We start from the raw sequence: 15,195 nt of genomic DNA, 5'->3' as shown, positions 1-15,195 counted from the left end.
ATGAAACTCATTTTTTTCAGAATATACACATTGAAGTTAGAGCCAATCCCTTGAATATCAACTAAGAGCCTTGGTATTCAAGGCTGGATTTCAGTAGCTTGCCTTGGTAGGCTGTTTTTCATGCTATGGTGGAAGCTACCTGACCCATGAATGCCCAGCCTTTCTTATAATGTCAGGTATATTCCATTCTGCAGGTGTTGAATATAGAAGTACAGGAAATAATTTTGCTAGCTCTGTAACACTCACTTCAAATTAAAAAATGGGGCATTTGGATGCTTCCTAACTGTTTCTAGGGTGTTTACCTCAGGCTGGAGGCAAGCATGGGGACAGAAGGATAACACTTATAGCAAAATATGTAACTTTATTTTACTAATGATTGTAATGCTGTGAAGATTAGTCTTTATGGCTTGGAAATGTGTATTATTATTATTTTAAATGGTACCGCCACAAATATTTATTACTGAAGTCACACATACAGTTTAGATTGTATTTAACTTAAGATTCAATTTTCAGAGACACTCTAAGAAAATACACAGGCAACATTACTCTAAACTTAGAAAAACAGAAATCCACTCGTTTATCTGCACAGGGCTACAGAAAAGTCCAGCCCTTCTGCACTTTGGGTGCCCGTGCAGAGACCAGGCTCTGATGGTGCACATTGATGGGAATTTTTGTGGTGCTTAGCTTAGCAGTGGAGCCTCTGGCAGTCTGCATAATCTCTGGAGCACATTGCCCTGATACATGACGGCATATACCGAGTTCCAGCAATATTAATCCGCAGGGCATCTGCATGGGCTACTTCTTCATATATTCTCCGTGTTTCTGCTGTTACACATAATCCTTTTCACTGTGAAAAAAGTCTTCTTAGTAATGGCAGTGGTGTAAAGCACTTTTAAGGTGTCCAGAAGGAAAACACACAGCATTTAGATATCTTCAGTTAAAGAAAAAATTCTTCTACATGATTTGAAAAGTCATGCAGTTTGTGCTGTGATGTCAAACAGACAGTAATAATGTGTGATATCATTCCCTTAAGAACTGCTCTCTTCCTCCAGTTTCAGATGGAGCCTATGCCACAAAATTCTATGGAAAAAGTCTTTCCCTCCAGATTTAACTAATATAACGCCAAAATCTTTAGGAGCCATAATAGGCCTATCCACTACCAGGGCTTTTATTCATTGGAATTAACAGAAAAATGAACAGAAATTCTGTTTTTTTCCCCTGAATATTCCTAGCTGTGGACTCCAGGGCTTGGCAATTGGGAGGTGCTGTAACTGCACCTGGCCTCCAAGGTGAGCTAAAGGGAAGCTTACTTGGAAATAAAAAAGTGGTAGCTGTACTCCATCCATTTGTTTGCATTGCTTCGATCTCCATTCCATCAGATCAGTCTAAAAATGCTGCCTTTAATTAAAAAGACATGTTTAGCTTGTACCCATCCAAACCTTAGCAAGAGTACAGTACAGGCTGTGTTATGCTAAGGAGGGCTGTAGATACAGTGCCAGAGAAGTGGCAAAGCTGTCACTCTCCCTTATTAATCTTAAGTCTGTGGAAACACGGGCTTGGACGTGACTTTCATTAAGACGCCTCATCTAAGCTAGAGAAAATTTGACCATGTAACTTCTGTGGGTGATTATCAACATCCAATTTCATGTGATTCTGAAGTCGTAAATCTGTCTGGAGGCCAGAATACACTGAATTAATACACTGCACATGCCCAGAATATCTCCTGTGTGGTAGGAGAAGGACCAGAGCACATGGCTATTTTGTTGGGGTTTTCTACCCTTTTCCCCAGTGTAATCAAGAGGTTTCATACACATTTATAGAAATGCCACCATTGGTATCGGTTAGGGTGGAACATGGCAAGTGTCTACTCATCCACAAAGCATGAAGGAGGGAGAAAGAGCACCAAGATCAGTTCCTCGTATTCTGTGTCCCCAAAGGGCAGCTTCGCAGTCTACGTGTAAGCCATTTCACCAAGCCCTGAATGGCTCTATGCATTTGGGTTTATTTGATTAGACAGCATGCAGTCAAGCCATATGCATATCAGAAGGCAAAAGAAACTACATCTAACTTACAGTTCATAATACAATTTGAGACACTGTTACAGTGGTGATCGATATAGTGCATCGTGGCATGTTGTGTCTGACAGCAATTAACACAGTCCATCAGGCTGATCCAGCTGGGTCAAATGAGGGGAGCGGGAGAGATTTCAGCTGCTTGCTCATTGGCTTTAGCATGAGTACAATTTAGTGTCGAATGACAAAAAGTGTGTATTTTTTGCTCTTTTGACACAGGTATGGGCCACCAGCTCAAATGAATGTTCATCTGAAAGGTCGTGACCTCCTTACTCTACAGAATTACACAGCAGATGAGCTGAAGTATTTGCTGTGGATGGCCTCAGATTTGAAACAAAGAATAAAGCACAAAGGAGAGGTAAAATGCTTTAACTGTCATTTAAGTCACTCAGACGTTGAAATCAATATTGTTCTGAAGAGTATTGGGAATGAGCCATTCAGCTGTCTTGTCCTAAACAACATCACCTGAGCTCTTAAATACTGTAAATCATGTGCTACGAATCAAAGAGCCTTCCTGTAAAGTGTTCAGAGATATTCTTTAAATACTTCAGTGAACTTCGCAAGTGAAAAGGTTAAAGAGCTTTGCACAGCTAACTCCCTGTCGTTGTCTAACCCCCTCCATCAACACATGGTGTACATGCAGCACTAAATGTAGGAAATGGAAGACACTTCCCTGCATGGGGTTAAATTAGTATCAGAGTTCTCCTTAATGCTAGCTCAAATTGAGTTCCAAGACACAGTTGCCCCTAGAATTACTTCTTTCCCTTTAACCTTTCCAGTGTTAATAAATTCCTTGAAGGGCAGGAGAACAAAGCTATGGTTAAAAAAACCCACCTGTGCAACTTTTCTAATGCTGAATTAAAATGTGGAAGAATTATTTCACACTGTAAAGTGTATAATGACTATAAAACTGAAATGCCTTCATTTTTCATGTTCCAGTATTTGCCTTTGATGCAAGGAAAATCTTTGGCCATGATTTTTGAGAAGAGAAGCACAAGAACAAGATTGTCTGCAGAAACCGGTAGGTCTGAGCAATGGCACAGTCAGATTTTATATGAAATTGTATACTGTGAGTATGTACTGAAAAACACTGCATAATTTTGTATTTAGCAATTTCTACTCAGGAGAAACCTCAAGTTTGAAAGCAAAAACAGGAAAAGAATAGTAGCTTATTGTCACATATAAGTGACAATTAATATTAATGCATATTAATGTCACAAGCACATCCCTTTGGTCACTGAAATTTCGCCAGATCATTCCAAAACGCGATAGATCAGAAATAAAGTAACAGGCAGAAGTAAGCATTTCTGGTGTAAGCTCCTAGTTGTACTGGCAAGATGCATGTTTCTTAACATCTACTTTAGTAAGCATCACAAATTTAATTCTGTGCAAGCTCTAATAAATATTTTTCTAATGTATTATGCATTACTGTTGTCACATTTTAGAGTATGTGTTTAGACTGGGAATCATAGTATGCCTTGATATAAATTAGGGAAAAAAAAAAGAATTAACATGATTACCTACAGGGGAAGATAATTTGATGGAGACTCCAGGGTATTAGCCTAATAAGATCAGGCACTAGAACATTATTCTTTTAGGATACAGTCCTGCAAACACTGAAACACATACATATCTTTATTTACATGGTAGTTTTGAAGTCAATGGGACCGCTGAAATAAATCATTCATGTGCTTGCATGGTAGCAAAGAATAACTATGAATTGGTGACTGTCTTATTGGTACATTTTTACACATTAAGGAAGGAGAAGCTTGCCTTTCTCACATTTAAGTTGACCCAGCATCCCTTAGGCTGACTTCTCCCTGGTGAAGGGACAGGAAACTTGTTGAGTATTCACATTTCTTTACGAGATGTAAGGGAGAAGGTAAAAATAATGGAAGGAAGAAGCAGATATGTTATCTGCAATCATTTCTGAATTTGCCTTTGTATCCTCTGTCACAGCCATTTACCTGCTGATCCTGGTCTTTATGTAGACTTGTTGTTGCTTTCTGTTTTCTCCACATAAGCAGGACTTATGGATGGATTTCTCTTGTGCATTCCCTCTCTGTGAAGACCACACACCTTTTAATTCTGGAGTTTTTAGTCCAGTTTCTAGTTGCCTGCCATACTGGTACGTGGGCAGGTAATGAAGAATTCTCTGAATCTGTTTATCCTTCATGCTTCTGTATTCAGAGGGAAGCACTATTTAGTCCTTGGCTTTTGAAGGCTTATGGAAGGGGGAAGCTCAGGAAAGTTCAAATGAATTAACTTAAGGATGGGAGTTAATGCACATAAATTCATCCAAGAGGGATTAAGCTCCAGTGAAATAAAACCAATTTATTTCTGAGAGCTTCCACAAGGGAGTTTAATGCAGTTTAACTTCTGTGCATTAACTTCGTACTTTCAGTTAATTGGTCTTAAGTCCCCTAAGCCTAAGACTTTGTTTCAAAGGCAGACTAAAGTTTTTTCTGTCCATGGAAACTCTATACATTTCAGTGGCTTTTTAACATACATGACTTCTCCCTTCTAATTTCTAACTCAAAACAAATGTGGGGTCACATGTGTTCCTTTTAGCTAAATAAGCTAATTTAATATCAATTTTCTAATATCCAGTGGAAGTGGACATTGAAGTGGATTGGAGTGGTTATTTACAAGATACCCAAGCCATCTCAAATAGCATTTCCCTCGAGTTGCACCTTCAATATGGTGAAAGAGAACACTTGTGGGACAAGGTTCTGGTGATGAGATTAATCTAAACAAACTTTGCAACTCTCAGGAACAACTAGATGAAAATCAATGGGTTTCATTGTAAAGGAGTAGAGACTTGGAAAGCACTGGTTACAAAATCTGCTCTGTGCAGCATCTAGGGGATTGTTGCCATGTATTAACACCATGGAAGTCTTTTCAGAAGTCCTGTTGTCCCTGTGCCTATGAAGAACATCATTATTGAAAAATAAATAAACAGAATCACAGAATGGTTGAGCTTGGAAGGGACCTCTGGACATCCTCTGGTCCAACTCCCCTGCTCAAGCAGGGTTATCTAGAGCCGGTTTCCCAGGACAGTGTCCAAAAGGCTTTTAAATAGCTCCAAGGACAGAGACTCCACAACCTCCTGGGGCAACTTATGCCAGTGCTTAATCACCCTTTCAGTAAAAAAGTGTTTCCTGATGTTCAGAGGGAACCTCCTGTGTTTCAGTTTGTGCCCATTGCACCACTGAAAAGCACCTGGCTCCATCCTCTTTGTACCCTCCCTTCAGGTATTGTTATACATTAGTAAGATTCCCTCTGAGCCTTCTCTTCTCTAGGCTATGCAGTCCCAGTTCTCTCAGCCTTTCCTTGGACGAGAGATGCTCCAGTCCCTTAGTCATCTTCATGACCCTTTGTTGACATGGACATACTGATTCTCTCCAATATGTCCATGTCTCTTGCATACTGAGGAGCCCAGAACTGGAGACTCCAGGTGTGGCCTCACCAGTGCTGAATAAAGGGGAAGGATCACCTCACTCCACCTGCTGGCAACACTTTGTCTAGTGCAGCCCAGGACACCTTTCACCACCTTGGCTGGAAAGGCACATTGCTGGCTCATGTTCGACTCAGTGTCCACCAGGACCCCCAGGTCCTTTTCTGCCGAGCTGCTTCCCATCTGGGTGGCCCCCAGCATGTACTGGTGCGTGGGGTTGTTCTTCTTCAGGTGCAGGACTTTGCACTTCTCCTTGCTGAACTTCGTGGGGTTCCTGTGAGCCCATTTCTCCAGCCTGTCGAGGTCCCTCTGGATGGCAGCACAATCCTCCGGCCACTCCTCCCAGTTTTGTGTCATCAGCAAACTTGCTGAGAGCACACTCTGCCCCATCATCCAGATCATTAATGAAGATGTTAAACAGGACTGGACCCAGTGTTGACCCCCGGGGTACACTGCTAGTCACTGGCCTCCAACTACACTTTGCGCCACTGATCACCACCTTCTGGGCCTGGCCATTCAGCCAGTTTTCAACCCACCTCACTGCTCATCCAGCCTGTACATCAACAGGTTGTTTATGAGGATCTTATGGGAGACAGTGTCAAGGGCCACAATGAAGTCCAGGTAGACAATACCCATTGCTCTCCCCTCAACTACCAGGCCAGTCATTTCATCATAGAAGTTTATCACTTTGGTCAAGCATGACTCCCCCTCGGTGAAGCCATGCTGACTACTCCTGATGATTTTCTTGTCCTTAATGTGCCTGGAAATGGTGTTCAGGATTAGCTGCTCCATCACCTTCCCAGGGATTGATGTGAGGCTGACCAGCCTGTAATTCTCTGGGTCCTCCTTCTTGCCCTTCTTGAAGATAGGAGTGCCATTTGCTTTCCTTAAGTCTTTGGGCACTTCTCCCAGTCACCAAGATCGATCAAAGATTATCAAAACATTAATTTATAATGCATTGTAAGAGAACAGTTGACATTTGTGGCTTTTCCAACATACTATGCCTCTAAACTGTTTTATTCTGATGACATTGCAACTGTACTGAATAATGTACAGCTCCTTGTGGTATAATTCATTGCCCCTTTACTCTCTTGAACTTATCTTGTCTTAATGCATATTTCTGAAACCCATATTATTTTACCATTTCTAAGAGTAGTAGTGGTGTTGTAAGTTTAATGAAGAACTACAAGTAACTTCCGTAGGGTATTGGCAAAGTAAATCCAGTTTTGCGGAGCCTACTAGATTTATTGCTATCACTGGCTATTATATTGGAAAATGTGACATCTCTGCCATTATACTGGAAAATGTCATCTCTTTGCAGTCAGAATCCTATACCCATTCTGCATAAAATCTTGCCTTCTTTTTGAAAACAAAGATATTCCACATGGTCATATATTACTTGTAAAATAAACATCCTCAGGCATGACATAAAGGTGAATGCCCTGGTTTTGTTATAGCTTTGGTGTAAAATAGTCTGATTGTCAGTGATACTCTTAAAATATACAGCTGCAGTTACGTTTTAGTAAACAAATTATAATTAAATCCAACCATTTCATAGATGCTGAATGCAGACAATATGTCACAAGGTCGAAATGGAGAGGAAACAATACAGGCAGAAAAGCTCTGTATAACTTCTTTTGCTGTGCGCTGGAATATACAAGGTCTTAACAGCTTTACAGAGGTTCACTGCCACTGGCTTTAGTGGAATTACTCCCAACTCACTCCTCTTACACAGCAGGGTGAGAGGAACATGATGTCCATGCCTGAAGACTACTACATACAGTCACAGAAATAATTGCATCACTTCATATGTTCTAATGTAGTGGGGATGGTATTACATGGCAGGAATACAGGAATAGCTTGGCCACGTTACAGAGGGAGCAAGAGTACTCTTTTAGCTTACTCTCCGTTTAGAGGGGTAGCTTTAAAAAACTGCTTATCAGTTTTTAGGCTTCTACTTTAGGAATATTCCTGTAATTGCTGCCTAGAAGGGTTCTTTGTTATCAGTCTAAACTGAAAAATACTTTCTAGATTGTAAGTCCTGGCGGGCAATGAGGAAACTAACACATTCAGATCCAGGTGTCTTGAAATATAAAAAAGGATCCTTCCTTTGAGTTTGAGAAGGTGGCTGTGTATGCCTCCTGGTGATGGCGGGGCAGCCCCACAACTGTGTATCCAACATACGAACTAGAGGATTCACTTTGGCCCACTTACCCAATGTAGCAGGGACAGGCTGGAATGGAGATTTAACCCATGTCTGTACAGCCAGCAGCACTCACGTCCTGCTTGAAAGAGTTTGCATAAGTGGGCTCACATGTGCCACAGCCTGAGGTATAAAACTGTCCATTTTTGAAAACTAACAGTAGTGAGAAGTGTGGACATGATATAATAATCTATTCTGGCTCTGCAGTATGAACATTTAATACAGTTTGTTCAAGATACCAAGATTCATGTAAACACTTAGCATGTGGCTTTGAATATGACCAGCTTGTGACAGCAAAGAGGATTAGACCTTCCAGTTTAACACAGCACTCCAGCACGTGCTTATTTGCTGAATTGGTGCCTGCATATCTTCAAAAGTCATCATTTTTTTGTTTCTACTAGTAGTCTATATGAAAGAATCTGAAGCAAAGATTCTTTCTCTGCAGCTATATTCAAAGTTAGAGCACAGAGCTCCTGTATTTCCGATGGAAGGTTTTAGATGGAAATATGTTCCAAGACCTTGCACAGATGGCCAGTTCAAGAGGAGAAAGCCCAAGATATTAGGACTCTGCTATGTACACAGACTCCAGGTTGTAGCTCCAACTGGGCAATTCTGAATAAATGGTCAGATTCCTCTTTTTCTACCTGGGCATCGTTTATAGAAAACAGAACATGTCTGTGGGAGCCTGCCTGGACCGTGAAACATGTACCAAAGTGTATACATTTAGAAGCCTAAAATGCAGAGCTGTTGTGTTGTGTAGAACTTGCAGGGATAAATCACTGACATAATTGTATATGTGTTTGAAAAAGACCACAAGAAGCTGGACAGCAAAAGTTACTACAAATGACATTTCATTTTTGAGGTCTTGACTTAAAAACTTACATTGAATAGATAGGCTGTAATGTCAAGGCAACAGTTTGCATACACATTCCCATAAATACAGTGTTTGTGTCTGACCTGCAGAGAGGAGATGAAAGTATTTGAGGAAACCTAAATATTTTTCCTGCCTTAATACAAAACTACTTCTGAATAGCCAAGGAAGGAGGGCAAAGCAAGCAGCAAATGTATAGTGTTTTTCTAACAGCAAAAAGTAATAGTAGAATAAGTGATGCTTCATTCTTAAAAGTTTGCTGTGTCTGACTCTAATCTTGTTGAGATTTGGAGCAATCCTTAATGATGACAAAGGGAAAGTAAAATCAGGCCCATTCATTGAAATTATACACTGGATGGATGGAGCAGAGATTTGCCTTTCAGGTGGGGTCTGGAGCATCATTATTTTTACTCTGACTTTTAAGTCAATTGAGGCAGTCAAAAGGCAATGATTTTCCAGTATTATTTTTCTCTCTTGCATTTTAAAGTCTAGAGACTGGCTGAACTGATGCAAAGTGGAAGACCTCACCTCAACCCCGCTGCCTGCATGGGATGGAAGTTAAGGGCTGCTCTGTGTTAGGGGCCCCGTTGTGGGGCCCAGGCCTGCTGTCTGAACCTAGTTGCTTGGTTTTATCTGTGAAAGGTTTCAGTGTTCACTCCTGGTTTAATCCTTTTTTGAAGAATAGCTGTGGGATCAACTTTTTAATCTTTCACAGGCATGTACAAACATCATGTTGAAGCTGCAGTCCTGGTGATGTCTGCAGTGCCATCTAATGGCTACAACCAGCCCAAGCAGCTTTTAACCTTTTTTTTCTTTTTTTTTTTTTCCTTCTTCTTTTTTTTTCCTTTTTTTTAAAAAAAAGCATGAAATTTGGTAGCACCTCCAAGAGATCACAGTTTGGTAGAGAAATGGGGTCTCTGCTCTTCTGTGCTGTATGCAGCCTTTCTCTTCCTGGCAGTAAAAATAAGATGGGCTTCCTTACAGATTTTTATCACAGTAAAAGGCTTAGTCCCCTGCAGTGTTGTCTCGACAAGGTTGGTTTGTCCACATCGAGATTCTCTGGAAATTTCCTCCATCATGGATGCTAGTGACAGGGCAAGATCTCCCTGACAATTTCTCTACTAGAAGGGAGTTGTTCTTATGCAGAAGATCTTCCCCAGTGCACAGAGAATGCCTTACAGGGCTACCTACAGCCCAGTTCAAATCCTACACTTTGTATGTCCCCAGCTGTATGCTAAACCATTTGTGACAGGTCATAAAACAGCCCCCCTCAGGCTCCATCCTCCCAATATGTGACCATGGTGGATTTTACACTGAGCTTTAGGCTTAAACCAGGCAAAGGCAGGGAGACTCAAGTGTTGGTGAAAAGACACTGTTTTCCTCCCTGTGTCAGCTGTTTGCTTGTGGTAGCTTTCTAGGGGTGGTGCAATGGAAATAAGGCAGGACAGAACCTGAGAGTTGCCCTGAGCATGTAATTTGTCTTTATCCAAACTACCATCTGGACACCTTTTAAGTTCCCCAGAGTGTTTTATATTCTTAAATGGTGCTCAGATCTTTCCATGGTTTCCTGTTCAGGAATGGATTTCATTCTTCAGACCTAATCCATCCAGTCCCTTGGCTCACCTTGTAAATTCCTAACTATTGCGGGGGTAGGGATGCTAGCAGTGCCTGAGATCTTTGCTTTTCACTCTGTCACATTACAGTTTTTAAGGCACTTAGTCATTTGTGACCAAGCCCAAGTTTGTTATATTGTATGAGGGGACTTAGGGTTTTGTATCTGAGTGAATATACTTGAAGCTTCTTGCAAGGATGTGGAATTACACCTAGTGACTTAGGTGGCCCTTCTAGGATGCCAAGTCCCTTGATACAGAAATTCAGCATGATGAATGGATTACCCAGATCTTAACAGTGAGCCATGGTGATGCTTTTGGCAATATGTAGCCTTGCAGCTTGAATGATTGTTTCTATGAACACAGATCAGAACTCATGCCTAAGGATTTCAGCAAAGCATCACATTTGAAGGGTTTTATTCCAAAATACATTTATTTGTGTCTTGTGTATCAGACTTTATGTGTTTGAAACATTTGGATGCTCTGCTGAGTTTTATTGATGCAATTATCTTTTACATGAAGAAGATTTTGAATCTTGGCTGTAAATATGAGGTGCTGGTGTTTAATTTCTTTTTTATTTGTCCTCACTGTAGGATTTGCTCTCCTTGGAGGACATCCTTCCTTCCTTACAACACAAGACATACATCTGGGCACTAATGAGAGTCTCACAGATACAGCAAGGTTGGTAAAATGTCACTTGATTGATTACTATGTATTTGGTAGTTGATCAGGCTGAAACCTGTCTCACAGAATTTTGGAAGCTAATATTTTCTTTCTGGAAAATGTCAGAAGGCACTCCAGATTTCTTAAATATTTGCAGATCAGTTCACAGAATCTGTACTTCAGTACACCATCATTCCATCCACTCTAGCTCTCCAAAACATCTCACAATGAGAAATATTTTTATCAAATTTGGCTTATAGAGTGCTAATGAGAGTGACAGTCACACAAATGGAAACATTTTGTGAACCTCAGTAGTATAGCTCCACTGATGACAGCACATATATTCAAACAAGAGTAGAACCTCCTGGTTCTGTTGCTCCTCATGGAGATAGAAGTACAGCTGACTGGCAAATCAAAAAGCAAAAGCAAAAAGCAAAAGCAAAAAGCAAAGACTTTATTTATCCTAGTTAGGCCAGCTGCTGGTGGGCCTTAGCCTACATGCAGTGACAGGGTAGCACTGAAGGACACTCTGATCCCCCTATTTCAGCAGCACCAAACTTGACCAACACTTTGCAGCCAGTTTCTGATTTCATGTGCCCTCCTTCACAGCTGTACCCACTGTCAGGACTGCTGTGGAGGCTGGGCTATGGCATTGTTCTCTTCCTGGCACTCTTGGAAGATCTTAATCATGCCCAGTCCCACATGCATGCAGGGATGGATACCTAGCAGCCCATCCCCATTGCCACAGCAGGGAAGAACTGAGCTCAAGGTTTTTCTCCAGTGGATTCCCTCCAATGTTGCAGAAAGTAGGCAAAACATGAGGTTATCTTTTGCAGGTGCTCTTGCTGTTTTTCATAGCACTCCATGTATTAAAGATTCATCCAGCCTCAGTATTGTGCTGCTTTCTAGGCAGCCCCTTTGCAGCCTGAGGTCAATTCAGTCAGGCACAGCTGTTGGAAGGTTACTAGTGTCTGAAAAGTCCTGTTTGTTCTGGTGGAAGATATGCAGTGTCAAGCTCATCAGGCTTGATTCAAAATATGCAATCAGCCAGCTGAGGTTCCATTGCCTCTGCTTTATACTGCCGTTTTCACAGTCAGTGGGAGAGACTGTTTGAGAACTGTGTTGCTGTTACCTCTATGACAAAATCCAAGGAAAATGTAAGAAAAAGACCAAACATTTGAACATTTTAAGTTTTCCTTTCTTGCTTTTAACTACTGAAGTGGAAGACATATGGGTGTTGATAGTAAAAAGTCAAAATTTCAGTCTCTTGAGTCTTGAAAGTACTTAGCTCTCACTCCCTGCTCGATATGTAACTCTGCTAGTATCAAAGTAAGCTGCAATGATAGCGTTCAGATGTTTCAACAAAAGTGTGTCCCACTGCCTTGTTTTAGTAATTACAAGTTTAAAAGATTCAAAGATCGTGTAAACTTGTGGGCCTACAAAGGGAACAGATTAATCTGACACTTAACAGTCAAGTCTGAGGTACATCAGGCCACTGTGTCCAGTGGCCACTGTGTCCAGTTCAGCAGAGCTCACGCACTGCCGTGAGATTCAAATACATCCCCTCAAAAGAAATTCTTCATCCATCATGGGACATAGCCCCAGTTTAAGCAGGACAGCTATAGCTTCATTAAAGTGTGCCATTTAAATGCTTCAGAGTACATGCATCCCTGCTACAACTCTATTGGCATGAGAGATGGAGGATTTTTCAAGTCAAAGATACACAGCTTACTATGTCATATTAAAGGTGAATGGGAAACATATCAAAGGTAAATCCCCCACACTGATGTAAGTAAGTGTTGTTATTCACCAGGCGTCTTGCCTTTTCTTCCATTCTCACTGGACCATTGTAAGCAGAGAGCCTCTTGGCAGAGCAGGGGAGGAGGAGAGGACGCTGACAGAGGGCGCAGTAGGAGGGAGATGGGAGGCTGGTGCTGAGAGAGTGGGACCAAAGAGGCAGAACCTGGCATGGTGAGCAGGGGTACCGGCATGCCAGGCTGGAAAGACAAAGATCAGCTATTTACATCAGCTTAAAGGAACTGAAATTGAGAAGGGATGGGATGCACCAGAGCAGTGGAGAATGAATGAAAAAGTGCAGAGGTGTCACATTTGGGAAGGAATGGCTTCAGGCTCCAAGGCAAAATGATGTGGCAGGATTGCAGTGCCACCAAAGGTGGCAGGTGAAGCCAAAGGAAGGGTTGATCTACCAGGGACAATGTGAGATTGCACTGTGGCACTTGTGAATGGGAAGGGAAGGACAAATGGTGAGACTCTTCAGAGCAGTATGTCAGGGTGCCATGTGGGCTGGTGGCTCCTTGGGGACTAGGGAGGCTCGGGTGCCAGGGGCTCCCCCTGGGTCAGGCAGGGCAGGGCCACTTCAGCCAGCACCCGTACCGCTGCCTGCAGCTGGGAGGCAGCCGGGGTCAGCCACAGCCCAGGGCATCGGGCACCACTGTGGGGATGTGTGTGGGCCAAGGCCAGGCTGGGACATCAGCCCGCAGGTGGGGGTCCAGGTTAGGATCAGCATGGGCATGGTTACAAAGCAGCAAGAGATGTGTCTCCCGAGAGAAGGGGGTTGGCCCTGGTGGAGGCTCCTCGCAGTGCTATCTGGGAGCCTCACCCCCCTGACATCAGTGTGTTGAGGGGTAGCCCTCAGATGCACTATTGCAAAGTTGGCTTTGAGCCCCAGCAGCCAAACCTCCAGGAAGGGGAAGGATGCGGTCAGGGCCCTTACGCAGTGCTCCCCTGCAATAACCTCTCCAAGCACCATCCCACCAGGTCATCCAGAGGCTCTCTGCCATTCAGATGCCAATCCTGCAGCAAATCCAGGTGTGTTCTGATACACAAATGGACATGCTTTGTATAGGACAGTTTTCATTTCTTCTTCTTCCCAAATGGGATAATAAAGGAACATTAAATCTTTGGTTCAGTCTCTTGAATGACCTTTGTTTGCACAAGCAAAAGGGAAAAAGAAATACAGTAAGCTACAAGAAATAAGGCAAAAAGTAGAAATAAGGCAAAAAGTAGAAATAAGGCAAAAAGTAGAAACAAGCAAATCTTCCAGCCACTCTGGAGTAGTCCCCATTCTGTGGAGAAAGCTCCCACAATACCTGCTTCCCATGCAAGCCTTCAGCCCCCCTTTTCTCTGTCCCTGCTTGCTGTTCCAGGTCAGGTCCCTATTTATGACCCTGGCTTGGGGATTTTGCTCCTCTGCTGAGTCACAGCACTCTCCTGCTACAGTGGAGTGAGGGCTTTCCCAAGTTCTTACAGAGCCCCACATGCTTTGCTTCACTCCTGCTCTCATTAACAGAATTATTATTGACTTTGCATAATCATGGCTGAGCAGTTTACCCAGAAGAACAACCTGAGTGTTAATTCCTTGGCATTTCTTGTGAATGAAGGATAACATGCCAACCTCATTCAGTTAATGTAAGAATAAAAAAAGAATGCCTGTAGTAGACCCAGAGGGTATTTCAAATATTTACAGCCATGTGTCTAGGGCTCTGAAGGCCTTAGAAGTACTTGAGATTGAGACTTAAAGCAAAAGGGGCATAGATTGATAAAAGTCCCCAGTTTTTATTAGAATTGCTGCAGGTGAGGGTTGAAAGCATTTCTGCCGTGAACATATTTTTAATGACTTATTACCTGCTCATACTAGAGTTCTTCCATGCTTCACAAGACATTTACATTTACGCTGACACAGTAGCAAAAAGTTACCACCCATTAAGAAGCTCTAAGCCTTTCAGTGCTGTTTAGCATGTCTGATATATTACGTGAAATGGTATATTAGCACTGCATCTGTATTTTCCGCTGTAGAGCAGTTCCGTTGTGCACCACTATAGCTCAGTGGCTATAAGGTTCAGTGACAGCACTGAAGAGCTCATAGGATGATTTTACCTGTCCACTGGCATTATTAGGGGATGAACTCTGCATCTGTGGGGAACAGGTTTACTTCTCACCGCTTACTGAGAACACATCCACCCTATGCCCCTGTAAGCCTATGAATGACAATGAAACAGTCTTGTCAGAAATTTAAACCTTTTGAATGGATACATACTTTCAAAACAAAAACAAAACTACCTTGGATAGCAATATTCTACCCAAAATATATGCAAATGCCCCATTTTCGAATTCAGAGATCAGCCCCACCAAAAAGGCATACTTTTATTTGTATTTAATTTTGGATTCCTCAGAGGATACATTTGAGTAAAAATTTCCAGCTTTTCTCTGCAGAAATAAAAGTTACTTTGAAAAAAGAGATATGTAGCATTCCAATACAGTTGTATATTTCCAGGCTCTGGGATTTTGAAGTTTATAGA

The 15,195-nt window shown here is 42.1% G+C and overlaps 1 protein-coding gene across 1 annotated transcript in view; it reads left to right on the top strand.

Annotated features, from left to right (window-relative positions):
- Positions 1 to 15,195, top strand: part of OTC (ornithine transcarbamylase) — a 31,374-nt gene that overhangs the window by 1,955 nt on the left and 14,224 nt on the right. The window contains exons 2-4 of the mRNA XM_009473453.2: positions 2,292 to 2,430; positions 3,012 to 3,093; positions 10,807 to 10,894. Coding sequence (XP_009471728.1) covers positions 2,292 to 2,430; positions 3,012 to 3,093; positions 10,807 to 10,894 — 309 coding nt within the window. The remainder of the gene's footprint in view (positions 1 to 2,291; positions 2,431 to 3,011; positions 3,094 to 10,806; positions 10,895 to 15,195) is intronic.

This window comes from Nipponia nippon, unplaced genomic scaffold, assembly GCF_047370975.1.
Source record: "Nipponia nippon isolate SJK-2023a ecotype South Korea unplaced genomic scaffold, ASM4737097v1 scaffold_2, whole genome shotgun sequence".
NCBI lineage: Eukaryota > Metazoa > Chordata > Aves > Pelecaniformes > Threskiornithidae > Nipponia > Nipponia nippon.
Note: the sequence above shows the minus strand (reverse complement) of the source record. Positions and strands in the feature narration are given on the sequence as shown.